Here is a 16776-nt window from a genome sequence, read left to right as displayed (position 1 = left end):
ATTTTCACACTCACGTCACTGTTTCATCATTATCTGATGCATGCAATCGCATGGTGGCTAAAAAGTTTTGCACTTGCATTTACAGTTGAATGAAATTATCTCTCCAACATCAATGGGTTGGAGTGCTGCGAGTATGACAACAACAACACAAACAACAAGAGGAACTGCAACAGCTACACTTCCCTCTCCCCCCCCCCCCCCCTCGGCCCACTCTCTCTCTCTCACACAATCTCTCTGTCTCCCCCCTGTCTGCATTTTCCGACACTTTGACAGCCTTGACGGGCAGACAAAATGGCGTTACTGGCGTTTCCATGGCGCCTGTATTTGTGTCTCCCTACCTCCATCGCACCCTGTCCTCCTCTCCGATGCCCTACGAGTGGCGGGTCTGTGCGTTTGTGTATCCAGTATGCGTGCGATTGCTTTATGAAAATGCGTTTGCCCTTCAACATTGCAACGTGCAGTAGATGTGTTGTTGCATCTTCCTATCTTAGGTGTGGGTGTAGAAGCAACATTATTAAGCCCGGGCAGGACAGCTCTGTTGGATAAGCTCATCGTTGGCTCGTGGTCGCCACATCACTGCTCCAAGCTATAACTTTCTATATGTCGGTGCAAATGCAGACAGGCACTGCAAAAGCAAAAATAGAAGCTCTCTTGCCAAAATTGCCATTTAGCTTAGCGAGCAGAGTTGGGCGCACATTTGAGCCAGCACTGGTCAATGTTTGCTGCAGAGAAGCCTTGTTTATGAAAAGGACCTTCTGAAATATCAGCTTCCCATTTCCGATTCCATCAAATTAATAAAGCACTGCTCCTCTTACAAACATATTGCCAATGAAAACGAAAATAGTGTAAGAATTTATGGAAAAGTGCGTAGCATATATTTTTCCTTGCCTGTTCAATTCATTCGTTATTTCTTTAACTGAAGAATAAAACATAAAACTACATTTTCCAGCTTCCGGAAATTCAATTTTCATTTTAATTTTTGTATATTATTTACAAATGTTTATAAATGAAAGCATTTGTTTATGGCCATTTGTATTTCTAATATTAAGCTTTTAGAACATAAATTTGATTAGTTTTCTTTAATACTCTACTAATAAAAATGAAGAGTGAATATCAGTCTCTAAGCAATGCCTTAAAGCTTAATGTACTCGTATTAGAGAGAAAAAGGATACTTCAGAATCTTATCTTGGTTGAACAAACTAAAGCGAAAGCTATAATACAAGTATGCGAGGATAGGGCTGAGGCTGAGGATGTTGGGGCAGCAGCAGCAGCCGCCTCATTTCATTTCCTGGCCACTTTTATTAAGCCAGCTTCGTCTACCTCATCAAATTGTTGTTGTTATTTTGAATGCTGCGTTGAGTTTTCAAGTCAGTCCTGAGCGCATTTTCCTCGAACTGGCTGACTGACTGGCTGGCTGCCATGACAGATAAGCAGCTTCAGAAACAACTACAGCTTTTGGATGAAATGCAGGCCTCCACTCTCACACCACCCTACTCAGATCAGCGCTACTCTGTTCTGCACTGCTCTGCTCGATGAGTTGGCCAACACGATTGCATAATAAGTTATGTTTCTATTAAATTTCTTCTTCCTTAGTTGCATTTTAAAACGAATTTCCAACATCCTACAATATTTGTGGATCTTCATGAATAATCAATAATATCATAATCAATCAATAATCAAAATTCCCCAAGTAATTTCGATCGGCGTTTAATGCTTAACGATTGCCAATTATTGATCTGTCTCTGGTAAATGATTACTTATTGCTGATTGGTAAACATGGCTTTAAAATTACAACTTTATTTAACAACTGAGAGAAAAAGAACACCAATCGCAATCGATGTAATCACACTATTTTTTCGATTAAGTAATCGTTCATCAGTAATCGAAATTACCTGAGCGCTTAACACACTGATTAATAATTATAATTATAGGCTGAAACGAATCAATCGCAAGTTCCTTCAAAACCTGCTCTGTAGACTCGCTGTAAAAGTATTTTCAATACCAGAACGAAATTTCAAATATTTCTACGAACTCCTGATATTTTATCTCATTTTTTTGGGGGCACTCTCCTGCTTATAACTAGCTGAATACAATTTTCTTTTGGTTGTTTCGAATATTGAAATGTTGCAGCGATTTTGACCGACAGGGTTGCCTCTGAGTGTGCCAGACGTGTTTAGTTTTTGCCTTTAATTTGTAACTTATGCGTAAAATCGAATCAAAGCTCAATTAAAAATTACAAATTTAAAATTAAATAACCCAGCAGCATTTAAACACTTCATAAAAAGCAAATTGCGTATAAAATTGACCAACAGCCATAGTCGTAACGATAATGCAAAATAGCGCGAGCAGCAACAACGACAACAAACACAACAACAACAACAACAACCACGGCCCCAACAACAATTGCAAAAAAGATTATTCAAACTGCAATTGTTTTAATGAGAGCTGCAAAAGAAATGTGCATGCAACAGCGACGATGTTACAACCAGAGCAACAACAAAAGCAACAGCAACAACAACAACAACAGCAACAACAACAACAACAGCAACTAGGACACAATGCTCAAATGGCCGGCAGCGTTGTCAATGTCAGTGCCACTGTCAGGGGCGCTGCGGGCTTTGCGGCAGCTGCTGCCAATGACAGTTGCACAAAAGCGCAATGCAGCGAGCTGTTGTTGTTGCTGCAGAGCAACAACAATGATGACGACAGCAACAATTACAAGAGCAGAGTAGCAGCTTTAAATAATATAGAGTGCCAAAATGTAGCCGCAGAAACAACAGCAATAACAACAGCAACAACAACAACAAATGAGCCATCAAGCAATGCGCCTCAAAATGCGTAAGTGTGTTTGTGAATGTGTGTGCATTGCATTCAATTTTTGCATATCATTAAAAATACTCTGAAAATCATGTGGAATACAAAAAAAAAACAAAAAAAAAAAAACAAAACAGCACTCAACACATTTTCAAGCCCCATTGCAAATGTCAACAGCCCAATTAAATTTTCAGCCTCCGATGCTCAACACACAAATAACAACAATTATAATAACAAAATATACATACATATATAGACAATAACATGTTTACTCGCATAAACATATATACTTGTACACGTAACGAGTACATAGGTGTTATTAATGTATTAGACACGTCCATATACACGCGTAAACGTATAAAACATATTACACTGACAAAAAACTATTTGGCGGCTTACAAGCCAAGAAAGTTGCAGATTTTCAAATAAATTAAAAAGTTGTTAATACGATATGTTCCTTTAATTTCATTTCCTAACTGCTTAGTTCCACTCAGTTTTTTGGATCTTCAGGGACAACTGCCGCTGCCCCAAATTCTATTCCTTAACACCTTAGGTCGATTTCAAATTAATAGTTGAATTCTAAATACTTGTATTTGAATTCCATAATTAAATGGTTTTTTTTTTTTGTGTTCAGCTACCAGCATCTGTGCTGCTTCATATATATTTTGTAGTTCTTCTTCCGCTCATCTTTTTTTTCCGATTCTCATTTTTCAGAAATCATTAACGTCGTTTCATTTGTTGCTTTAATTAGTTTCTACAATTTTTTATACCACAATGGTTGCAATGTTCTGCCACATTCGAAATTCAAAAATCTCTACGTTTTCCATAACTAATCTAATAGGAATATTTTCCAGAGAATATCTTACTCTCAACAAAATCGTTGATACTCACCTGGACAGAATAATAGGAGTGAAGTATTTTTTTTTATAAAAGGCTTGGCTTTAATATATTGTTTGATTTTTCTCAAAGAAGTTTAGTTTTCAATATAAACATGCTTCAATGGCACAACAAATAATAAACGGCTTTACAAACTATAAAAAATAACAAGTCATAAAATACAAATGTTTTCGGCTGGACAGAATAATATGTGTGGTGTGCCCAACAAAATAGTAATGAATATTGAATTTTTTGTTATTTATGGTATTTTACTGAATTGATTAGAGAGCACTTAATACCCTGAATATCCGCCATTATTCTTGATGATTGTTTCGGCAAATCCTTACAGGATTGTTATATTGTATGTGCACTCGAAGCTGACCTTTTTTTTAGATTGCAACGATAAATCCAATTTTTTGCTAATACTGCATCTTTCAGTTATCACAAATAATTGCTATTTTGATTGCATTGCTAGGAGTATTGTTGTTATGCTTTATTTAATAAAAGATAATGTCTTTTGCATTTAGAAAATGTTTTTTTTCCACACTACCCATTTATAGGTGTTCGTTTTTTTCTTTGGAGGAAAAGAAGAAGAAGGTCCCACTGTGCGACGAAGCAGATTCTATCATTTTCAAATGTCCTGTTCCATACAATTTTCTTCAGAAAGGGATTATTTGTCCAGTACCTCGGGAGTATTATGGTGTAGGGACTAGGGACTCTTTAAATGTTGAGGTTAAACGCTTTCTTGTAACCTAACTGAAACAGATTTTGGGCAGTCGGTTCGTCATGCAACTATGAAATGTTACAACAACTAAAATGTCAGACAAAAACAAAGCGGAAACGGAAGAGTGACATTATTTAAATACGACTCAAAAGCAATAAGAAAGTAATGCTCTAATGACATTATTTACATACTACTCAAAAGCAATAAGAAAGTAATGCTCTATTTTGTGAAAGCTCGACACAACTTCTAAAGCTAAGGGCAAAAGAGCATATCAATATCTTTCAAAGTGTATGTGTGCATATTTACATATGTATATACATACATACATATGTACATACAAGTATGTATGGAAGTTCGAAATAGTCGCCACATTTCACACTGTACGGTAAACAAGTTGAGAAACTGTGAATGATGTGACGCAGTTTGTTGATTGAACTAAATAATCATTACAAGTATATACATAGAGATATGTACATACATATGTATGTACATATGTATATGCTTAGGTTGCATTATAAAAACACATACGTACCATATAATTAAATGTGGCAACGCATAGGCGTGGCAATCGAGTGCAAGGCAGCAATAATCATTTTCAACAAATAATAAATATTATGGCTATTTATATTTATGCACTATTTTTAAATTTCCTAAAACGAAACTAAATGAAAGATTTGCGCGACTAATGCGCACGCACATACTACATACTCATATTTATTTCTATGTATATACATATATATACTTATACATATATTTACATGCATTATATAGATTGCCTATCTGTCTTATCGCCCGGCAGTCACAAATTGCAATGAACTTGAAAACTATTAATAGACAGTCACCTTATCACAGACGGGTAACTTGCTAACACTTGTTGTTTTTTATTATTTAAGTATGACGCTTAGGTTTCTAAGAACAAATAAAAATGGGCAATAACTAATATTGTTGGCATTTAAAAAGGTAGCACAAATGTCGATTTAAGTAATACTATTCTTAATTTGCCTTTACTGTTGGTTGAGAAACCTATGCAGCCTTAATATACACTATATATTAGTTTATATACCCAGTATCCAAAGGGTAAAAGGAAGAACCTTCAGTATGGCAAGACGAGTCCATCTGTCTGTATGAACGCAAAGATCATGGACAGTATGAGAGCTAGACTAACCAATCTTAGTATCCAGATACTCCTAAATCCGATGAAATACAAGTTTACCGCCACTCCTCCAGAACTGCCGTAATTGAAACATTTAAGCCAAATTTCACAGATAGATACATAGGTGTCATCGTGATAGGTGAATTCTAAAGAAAGATATATTATGTGTGCCCATTTTCTGGTCTAGTTCAACTCTGCATTGCACACAAAAACTAAGGCATAAACCCGAATGCTACAGTCGAGCAAGCTTGACCCTTTCACGGTCACCCAGCTGTACCCAGAAGCAAAAAGAAAAGGAAGAAGGGCCAACCCCCTCCTGCAGGTTGTGGGCGTAGTTCTAGAGTGAAGTTTTTTCACTAATAACTTTTATTAATAGAATTTGCGTAGAGAATTATATATTTATTACTTATTCAAAGTTAATGTAGCTTTAGAATTATGGAGAGTGTTGACAAAACGCCATGCTGATTAAAAATGTATACACTTTGTTTTATTATATGAATCGGCCTGCAGATTTGGGCTATAACATAACATTTTACATTCATATACGAGACCAAAGTTTTGCAATTTAACATTACATTTGTAAATTTATAGTGAAAAAATTGCACTATTTGGGTTCGGTAATAAGATCTGCGTATTCTCTGAGATATAGGTGAATACACAGGCAGACGGACGGACATGTCTAGATCGATTTTACTCGCCATGCTGATCAAGAATATATATATTTTATACCTTTTTACCCATCGGGTACACGGTATAAACGGTTTCAATAATGCAGGATTTTTTGAAAGAGTCGGGCGTGCATTTTGTTTATCAGTAATCGTCTTTCCCCTCAAAAAAAAAAGTGATATTTGTTCTTAATGATTGTTTTTTGAACATTTTTTGACCCGTACATTATCACGTACAGTGCCCAGCATGCAACATTTTGTTAAATTATTGAATAATTACTGAAAGCGGTGATAAGAATGCATTCAATGACTCCAGAGCTACTTAACTGTTTAAGTTGAACATAAAAGACTATCTAAACTGTTTCACTCAATTGCAGATAATGATTTCAAACTGCGTCTAATAATTTGCATAAGCTAGACAATTGTTTGTATTTATTGAGACTCAACCGTTTTGCTGATGAACTTGGTAGTAGATACGCAATAAAATGAATTTATTGCCGGTAATGCACAATTCTGTGCACATTTGCCACAATTAGGTGTTGGGCTTCTAAAAATAATTGCCTTGATTTATGCCATGCATTTATTTTCGTCTGCAAATATTTATTAATTGCTGCGCAATCTGAATCTGTAGACAACCAAATAAGCACGAAATGTGCAGCAGATTAGCGACATTTCCCGTACAGTGGATTATTTGCAGTGCGCCTTTTCAAATAAATAAACACTCGCAGAACAGAGCAGACATTTTCATTTCTCCTGTCTTATTCTTCTTATTGCCAATGGCGGCAACTGCATGTGGCAATTAATTTGTTAAGCTCGTTAAATGAAATGTTTGTCCCTGGGCAACTACATAAATCCACCTATTTCAACACACGCCCCACCAAAGAGATAGAGCTAGAGCCAATGCCAGTGCCAGTGCCAGAGCCAGTTGTCCAGTCAACAACAACAACAACAACAACAACAACAACAACAAAAACACTTTTGGCAAGTTTCTGAGCCGTCGCCTTGGCGCCAGCAAGACAAAAAATCAAATAAAATAAAATGTTTATAAAAAGCGCTGAAAGTAAGTTTTAAGGCAGTCAGCAAAATGTTTTTGGCAGCAGCTTTAAAACATTTTCAAATGAAATGGAAAATGGAAATAAATTTTAGTCCCATGCATACATATTAATGTCCTTCCAAGCATCCATTCATGCAAAGGTGCATGGCAGCTTAGTTTTGTGCCAAGGAACAGACAGTTTGAAAGCCAAGAAGGCGCTTTGTCTTCATAAAATAATTCTCCTCCCATATTTCGTAATTAAGTGAGAAATTTATATAATTAACTTAATTATACATTAGTTGCAATTATAGCTTATTATGGACGAAATATATTTATTTGTAAACATTTTTAAAGAAATTTTAGTTGCCCCTTCTCCATAAAACTCTTTCATGGCAATCGAGTGGATAGAAGCCGAGTTATCGCACACAAAGTAACACTGTGTATGTGCTATCGGTACAAAAATTACGATCGAAGTATTGGGTTCTCTTTTGAAACTTTTTCCGAAACGTTTCAATTGATAAAATAAGCTTATGGCGATATTTGTATATCGCGTGGCGAGGTCCACGAGTCGTATACGCGATTCAAGAGTGGTCGAACTTTAATATTTCCCCCACCATGTCAGAGATTCCTTTGTTTTAATATTTTTGTTTAAATTAGTTTGCTTCCTCTCTCTGTTACGTTTTTTTTATTTATTTAGTAGCTCTATTGACGCCTCTGACCACACTTTATTACATATTATTGTAATTTGATTAAATTTCTTCTATTTAGGCTTTCTTAGCTGATACATAAAATTTGTTTATAAGTTTTATGTTGTTTTCTTCTTTTTTTGTATATTTAAATTTCTTATCTTTTATTTATATATTGACAGTTATTTGTCAGAGTATAATAATAAAGAAATATATTATTGTTGTCAAAAAATATAAATATGTAAATAAATAACAGTGATGACCAGATCGATAATTCGTAAGAATATATCGATATTTGACCCAAAAGGGTCAAATATATACAAATCAACAATTCATTGCATTTTAATCGAATAAATAGAATCGTTCTTGTTGTTGCTGTTACCCAAAAATTGGTTCTGAATTTTTGACAAAAAAAGCGCATTTTAATTAATGACCGCTCCTTATTACGTTGAAAGCACCCGCCCGAAATACTTCTTGATCGTGATAATAATAAAAGTGAAAACGTGAAAGTGTCGATTCTTTGTTCTTATTTTTATAAAGGAATATATGTTCTTATTTTTTTCGCCATTTCCTATTAACAAAGTCAAACGATTTTCTACAATTTTCAACGCCTGGCCTCTCCATAGCTAGCAATATCCGCAAGAACACACAATCTTATAAAGAAGATAGGTTGAGAAAAGATTTCAATTTGTTTCTACACCAAGATTATAGACCTCATATAACTGTTAATTTAGAAATAAAAGTGTCTCCTGTAACAAACATTTGTAGACAATTCTGTACATAACAATTATATGTAAAAGCGTTTTCATCTCATAATATTCTTAATAGGGCCAACAATTTATTTTACTGCTGTACTTTTATTTCAGCATTTCTCAATTTTTATATCTGTATGGGGAATAATCTTCAAATGTGCTTGCTGTTAATTGATAAATGCAATAAATGACATTATTATTTGTGTATGAATAAATAAATAATAAATATTATTTTTATGCTGATTTCCAAGACTTTTACGCCAAAATAACGTGCTTAATAAGGAAGGAACGAGTAAAGAGCCTTTCCAAAGCCTACGTCTATGCTGGATATCAAATTCTATATCTCGCAGAATATTGTTTTTCCGAAATCAAAAAATTGCAGTTGGTTTTTTTTTCAATGCTTCCTGAAATATTTTATTAGAAGTAGTATCTCGGTTTCTTCCCTAGTGCTGTAGATTTATGTGGCTCCATAAACAGTTACTACAACAACTTCTTCTTCATCCCAGGACCCAACTGTAGATTATGTAATGAATACAACAATCTGGTGGGGATATATATATTATTTGAAACAACAATGGATATAAAGATAGTAGCGAAGTTTTAAAAATTTTCAATTAAAGATGACCAAGTGCGCCAATTTTTCAGCACACCTATATGCGCGTATATATGCATACATATGTATGTATGTGTGTATGGCTCGACTGCATCAGATTTATGCCCTTTGTCCGAATTTGGGCTAACAACAGCAACAACAACAACAACAGCGAACTTCACGGGGCCAAAGTTTGTGCTTATTTGGCAAATTTTCAAGTGAGCCAAATTGAAAAAAAGGACACCAAATAAATAAACACACACACATACACACACTCGAGCCAAGAGCAAGAATGTGTGCCAATAAAGAAAACAAAAAAAAAACGCAAAGTGCATGTGCCATAAAGGACTAAAAGAAATGAGCAGTCAGCCATTCCCAATTTTCATGCGGCTAATGAGTTTTGCTGTTCGTTAATGCTCCTGTCGGGGGCGGGGCACTTTCCCGCCCACAGCTGCCTGTTCACAGCTGTAGTTGTGGCTGTAGGCGTTGCCCTCCATCAACTACGTATAGTATACAACAACAATTTTGTCGCACTAATTGCTAACACAAAAAGTTGCCACCAAAAAAAAAATAAAATAAAACCAGTTGAGCAATTCCGACTGTGAAATACTCTGTACCGCAACAAAAAAAAAACTTTAAAGCGTCCATAGTAGAAGTAAAAAGAAGAACTCAACGATTTAAACAAAAGAGTTTAAACCAAGAGTAGAAAATTATTATAAAATCAAAAAAATAAAACAAATAATAAATAAATAGGGAGAGCCTACATGCCAAGTTGGGTCAATGTGGGCTCAGCCGTTTCCGTAAGCCCGGCGTTCATCCAGACGGACGGTGATGGCTAGATCGATCCGTCCCGTCAGGTTGATTAAGAATACATTTACTTTATGGGCTCGCTGAGATGCTTCCTTCTGCCAGCACAGCTACAGGGTTTAAAAAGAGAAATACTTAAATAAATAAATATCCTGGGCTGTGCCGAGACCCACTATTCTTACTAGTGCCGAACGAAACAACGATGTAACAACGATACATCGATGTTATAATCTTTTTTTTAGACATCGATGTTTTATGCCCGATGTTCTAGTTCGACTACTTGTCCACCACTGAATTTTTCTTTTGTATGTTATTCTTTCTTTGTTATATTCTTTGAATTTGTGAAAATATCATTTGTTTTGAAACCTTTTAATACAAAACCTTAGCTTTTTAAATAATATAACAAATAAAAAAAAAAGTTCCCTATGTTTAAACATCAATAAAACATTTTTAAAAATTCGTTAATAGAAATTGGGTGCATCGATAAAGTGATGTGCTTCCCCGAAAAACATCGAAACATCGTAAACATCGATCCATGGTCAGATTTCGTTTCTTTGGGCAAAAAACTCCTCAACAAACAATTTAGATATATAATAGATTCTTTTGAAAAACATATAGTTGCTTTTAGCAATGCTATAGAAATCCCTGTCAACTCCAACTTATTTGTATACAAAAGATTTTTGTGCAATGAGAGTATTAACGAAAATATAAATGTTGTGTATTGGCGGCAACTCAGTAGTGCCAAAAATATCTCTTGTTTGAAATGTTGAGCACTTTTAGCAAATCGTAAAACCATTACTTTTCTCAGAAAAAAATGTATTACAAGTATATGTGTCTTTGGGGTTATTGTTTGCTTAACATTTTAACAGATATTATGCTGTATCTGTTGAGAAACTTACAAAGGCTACTGTTGTGCTAGTTTGTTTAAAGAATTTGCAATGCCAAACAACTCAGGGCAAGACGTGTACATATGTTTGCATTTCTCTCTTTCTTAATTGTGAAGAATTATGTTGTTGAAATTATTTTAACAATTCCCATGCAAAATTCTCAAAAAAAAATCAAATAAAATAAATTTGTGTGTAGATTTTTACTTGGAAAATAAGTATAAATAGTAAGAGTGCATTGGACGGTCAGCATGATACAAAGTTTTTCATTAAATAGGCTTATAATATAAATTAAATAATATATAGTATTGAATTTTGAAAATTTTAAAACGGCTGATTACCAATCTAATCAGATTTCAATAACAGCTATACAGGCACTCTTAACTATTTATTTAATAGACGTTTTAGAGCTCGGAATAATGCCTAAAACATATTCTTCCCTTATTCAAACCCATGTGCCATAGCCAATTAAACCTTTCACCTAACGTGTAGGGTATAGCGAATGTAAATGCAGGGCTTGTGACCGCATACATACTGCATACATATACATATAGAGGGAAATTCGGTTAAATTCGATGAATGATCAGCAAAATTGGACAACCGCAGGAATGGGCCACAAATTGTAAATTGAAAATTACATTGCATTTTATGAAATGTCGAGCATAGTTGCATGATGCCGTGTGGAAAACTTTGCACATAATTTAAAGCCAGCCGTTTGAATGGGGCAATGATTCGAATTTTCCGCATGGTATTGATAAACTTTTGACACTTTTGACACAAAAATGCAACAACAACAACAACAACAGCAGCAGCAGCAACTGATAATTAATTGCAATAATAATTAAACGCGTTTGTATTTGCATATTTGACGTCAACAAAATAATGATGAATGCAATGTTTTTCATGCAAGATTAAAAGTACATTTTGTACCATTTTGAAATATTTTGTAATGCTACGTAAATAATGAAAACAACAAATTTATTACAAAAACGAATATAACGAAAATTCCAAAGCTGCAATAATGTGTTAAAACAATTTTAAGCAGTCGTAGGAATTTCTTCCTTTCTTCGTTCACTGTCAACATTACGCCATCAAATAGATATAGAGAATATCAGTTGATTAATCCCATTAAGGAATTTGAGGCTTGTTGGCATAGGACAATCGTTATAGCTCTTCCATCTGTCCATTTCCTTTGCTCAGACTTTCTTAATTTAGGAGGTATTATTCGCATCTGTTCCCCCTTTTCTCTCTCCATTTTGTGACAAATTCTGCGCTCCGTCCAAAAACCAATTGACTTTTGTTTTAAATTATAACGGAACTTTTGCACAACAATGACACTTTTATGCTAAATTACTTGTAAACACTTTTTTTTTATATGAAAGCATCTAAAGAGAATATTAAACAAGACAAAGATTCGATTCTGCCGATCATTGTGCTTGAAATAAATGACAAGCTGAATTTTGAAGCTCCCGGTGTTATTTTTAATCGACCATTATTTAAATGGCGATTCTTAAATAGTAAAATTTGGATATTAAAAAAGATCCTTTAGTTTCAGGATATAGGGTGAAATGTATTTAAATTGAAAATTCTTAGCAGTCCTTGGATCTAGCAGCCATTGAAGTAGAGAACTGATTTTGGACAAAAGAGCCAATTAAAAACTTTCAATTAAATGCACTTTTTATAGACTACTGGTACATGTATATTTATTTATAACTGGTATGTATTAGGGACCGCAAATAATGATTATTTTGTTTTTTAAAGCGGAAAACCCAAGCTCGCATAGTAGTTTTATGCCAATATCCTTCTTTAAGGATTATCTATGCTTATTCACCACGGTTGAAATATTTTTGTTTTATTCATTCTCTCACAATATAATGATTGCTTTTAAGTTTACTTTATGTACAATTTTTAAGAAAAAATTAAAACAATGATAATTTTTTGTAAATACTGGTACCAAATATATCTACTATATACATATATTTTTATTTTTTTGTTGTTTATTTATTTTGTTGTCATTGTTTAAGGATATATAAAAATTTTGTCCTTATTCCCACGAAAAAGGCAAAATTACAACTTGAGTTTTATTTTTAAGCAAAAATAAAACGTAAAGAATAATCTTTGTTATTTATTTTTTTTGCTTTTGTAAGGTAGAACTCCAAATTAATTATTAAATGGTGAAATAAAAAAATAATCATTGTTTTGTAATTTTTATATAACACTTATAATGATTACATTTTCTGATATATATATATATAGTATGTATAATAAGACAAATCAATATAGATATGTCCTTATGAACATCGCAAACATAACAGCTTTCGTTAAAAATATAAAAAAGTGGAAATATAATTTACAGTTTCGTACGATATCGCATGCTATATACTTGTAGGGTTTCTGAGCGAACATTGCACGAGAAAAATAAACACATTCGATAGTTACGATATCGTCACTAAAATCGGGACATTCCACTCGTTTTACTTGATACTTAAACTTAGTTTTATCTAAATACCGAATTCATTTTAAGTATTTACTGAACAATTCATTAATGTTCGAATTTTGTTTTTCACTTTGATTTTGCAGAGTCTTTGTCAACAGATCGCTGCATTTGGAAAACATCAAGTACTATGGCTTCGACATGGACTATACATTGGCCGGTGCGTAGAGTGAGTTTCTAAGCAAGTTTATTTAAATGCTAACCATGAATTATTTGCAGAATACAATTCGCCGCAGTATGAGCAACTTGGCTTTAATTTGGTCAAGGAGCGTTTGGTCTCAATGGGCTACCCAAAAGAGATATTGCAGTTCGAGTATGATCCGACATTTCCCGTGAGAGGTCTCTGGTTTGATACGCTCTACGGAAACTTGCTGAAGGTCGACGCCTACGGCAATATTCTTGTTTGTGTGCATGGTTTTGAGTTCATCAAACAGTAGGTTCTAAACAACTGAGACTATCGAATATATATCACTAATATGGGTCTCTCTCTCTCGCTCTCTCTCTCTCTCTCTCTCTAGCCACCAGGTGTACGAACTGTATCCGAACAAGTTTCTCAAACTGGACGAGTCCCGTGTCTATGTCTTGAATACGCTTTTCAATTTGCCGGAAACCTATTTGCTGGCCTGTCTAGTGGATTTCTTTACCAATAGCAGCGAATTTGTTCGGTAAGGCCCGTAGTAAAACTTTTCCCCAAAGTCAAAAAGTGACGAGCACGCACAATTTGTGTTGGGAAACAAATACACGGAAAAGCGTCGTCTTCAGTTGCACAAAGCCTTCAACTTTTTGCATATGACTACGAGTATGTGAATGTGGATGTGGGTGTGTTTTAGCAAATTTCGCAATTACAAATAGGCAGCGTAAATTTAATTAAAAAGTTCAGCCAGCAGCAGACTTAAGTCCAAAACTTTGCCACACACACACACACACACACAGGCTGACACATACATACGCATTTTCTGCCTTTGACACTCTGTTTTGGCCGCTCATTACTCCTTTAAGCTTGCTCCTCCAGGTCCGGGTCTGGGCCCAGCTCCCATTCCCCCCCTAAACTTAGACCGAGCTCTTGCTTCTTGCTTCTTGATCCACAGAACCACACACATCATACTTAACACGTCTTCTTCTTCTACTTCTTATTCTTATACTCTACTCTACAGCGTTGAACGCGGCATCAAAGCTGGTGATTTTCTTTTTACCTATAAGTCGATTTTCCAGGACGTGCGCCGCGCCGTCGACTGGGTGCATTCCGATGGTGACTTGAAGCGCCGCACCACTCAGGTAAGTAGCATGGCCTACATGACTATTTATACTAATCCCACGAGTGTGTACTGCCTAGGAAGATATTTTAAGGAAGGATATCCCCTTAAAGTACTTGTACAATAGTTGTAGTCAACCATAATTGGGTAAAATAATAAAACCTATATTTGTATTCCTGTGTCTGGTAGCCCTTGATTTGGTTCAAGAGGGTCGACATAAGAAATTCTTGAATACAAAATATTTGTGATAGTTTCGAATAGCTTCAAAATGTGCAGCTTATCTCGCCATCTGTACACTCTCTTTGGAATGAAATAAATAGCGGTATTTTTATACTCTGTACATGAAATGTACAAGAATATTTATATTAGGTTTGCACGAGCTGAACAATGTAACAGGCAGAAGGAGGCGCACTAAGACCCCACAAAGTATATTTATTATTGTTCAGCATGACAAGACGAGTCGATCTAGCCCTGTCCGTCTGTCTGTCTGTCTGTCTGATTGAACAACTGGATCCCAGAGACTATAAGAGATAGAGACACCAAATTTTGGGCATATACATACATACATATGCACATATTCACCAGACTTGGTATTTGAAGTAAGTTGATTTACCAATAACAGTCCCACAAACATTCGCATTTCCTTTTGAATTTTTAGTGGTCCACGGCCAGCATTTGCATTTAAGGCAAATGAGCTTCATTTCAATATCAAAGTAGGGTGGTAAACATCATTTACAGCACTTATTTATTTATATTTTCCAACACTTTTCTTAGCTGTCAAACTATATTTATGTCGCCAACGAAAGGCGGAGCTCATCAACATTTCACACCTCCGTGTGTTCGGTTCTTCCTATTTAAATCAACCTTCTTTTGTTTTTTTTTAAATCTATTTAACTTAATTTCTAATTTATTAATATTTTGTTTTATTTTAATAGGCAAGTTTCTTACTAAGGCATCTTTGGTGTCTCTAGCTCATATAGTCTCATCAGAACATAGGTCATTATCATTTCACATCTCTGCTTGTTCGGTTATTGCTAATTAAATCAATCTTCTTTTGTTTCTAAATCTATTTAATTTAATTTCTAATTTATTAATATTTTGTTTTATTTTAATAGGCAAGTTTCTTACTAAGGCATCTTTGGTGTCTCTAGCTCATATAGTCTCATCAGAACATAGGTCATTATCATTTCACATCTCTGCTTGTTCGGTTATTGCTAATTAAATCAATCTTCTTTTGTTTCTAAATCTATTTAATTTAATTTCTAATTTATTTATATTTTGTTGTATTTTAATAAGCAAGTTTCTTACTAAGGCATCTTTGGTGTCTCTAACTCATATAGTCTCATCAGAACATAGGTCATTATCATTTCACATCTCTGCGTGTTCGGTTATTGCTATTTAAATCAATCTTCTTTTGTTTTTTTAAATCTATTTTATTTAGTTTCTAATTTATACATATTTTGTTTTATTTTAATAAACAAGTTTCTTACTAAGGCAGCTTTGTGCTAAATTTGGTGTCTCTAGCTCGTATAGTCGCTGAGATCCAGGTGTTCGTACAGACAGACAGACATAGATCGACTCGTCTTATCATGCTGATCAAAAAAATATATACATACACTTTGTGGGATCTACCACGCCTCGTTCTGCCTGTTACATACGAGCGCACAAAACTAGTATACCCTTTCATCCTTTGGGCACAGGGTATAACAATAATTTAGAATGCGCCGATGACCATTTCGTATTTAACAATTTTTGTCAACCATAATATGTGCGTTTTATTGCAAGAGTAAATATAAATATGTATACTTTTTAACATTTTTGGACCTCTGGTTGTTGAAGCGTAAATAAGTGGCCAAAATGTGGAACCAGCAGGCTAGATTTGACTCACGGTTTGAATCACGGCGCTACTATCATCGCATAAGCAATGATTTAACAATTACCTGCAGTCTTAGAATTCTGTAAAACTGTGGTGTTATGGCCAAAGTTAAAGGCCGAATCGCAACATAATAAAAATAATGAATTAGTCATTCGTGAATGAAAACA

At 34.6% G+C, this 16776-nt stretch overlaps 1 protein-coding gene across 4 annotated transcripts in view; it reads left to right on the top strand.

The window, feature by feature from the left end:
- Positions 1 to 16776, top strand: part of LOC115627557 (cytosolic purine 5'-nucleotidase) — a 52610-nt gene that overhangs the window by 33797 nt on the left and 2037 nt on the right. For 3 of the 4 annotated variants that reach the window (XM_030523278.1, XM_030523275.1, XM_030523277.1), the window contains 4 exons: positions 13567 to 13640; positions 13700 to 13913; positions 13999 to 14145; positions 14635 to 14755. In XM_030523278.1, the coding sequence (XP_030379138.1) occupies positions 13567 to 13640; positions 13700 to 13913; positions 13999 to 14145; positions 14635 to 14755 (556 nt within the window). Of the gene's footprint in view, positions 1 to 2559; positions 2839 to 13566; positions 13641 to 13699; positions 13914 to 13998; positions 14146 to 14634; positions 14756 to 16776 lie in introns of those variants that run through there. The other variant, XM_030523276.1, reaches the window with a different exon arrangement.

Source organism: Scaptodrosophila lebanonensis, unplaced genomic scaffold, assembly GCF_003285725.1.
Source record: "Scaptodrosophila lebanonensis strain 11010-0011.00,11010-0021.00 unplaced genomic scaffold, SlebRS2 tig00000096-arrow-pilon, whole genome shotgun sequence".
NCBI classification, from domain to species: Eukaryota; Metazoa; Arthropoda; class Insecta; order Diptera; family Drosophilidae; genus Scaptodrosophila; species Scaptodrosophila lebanonensis.
Note: the sequence above shows the minus strand (reverse complement) of the source record. Positions and strands in the feature narration are given on the sequence as shown.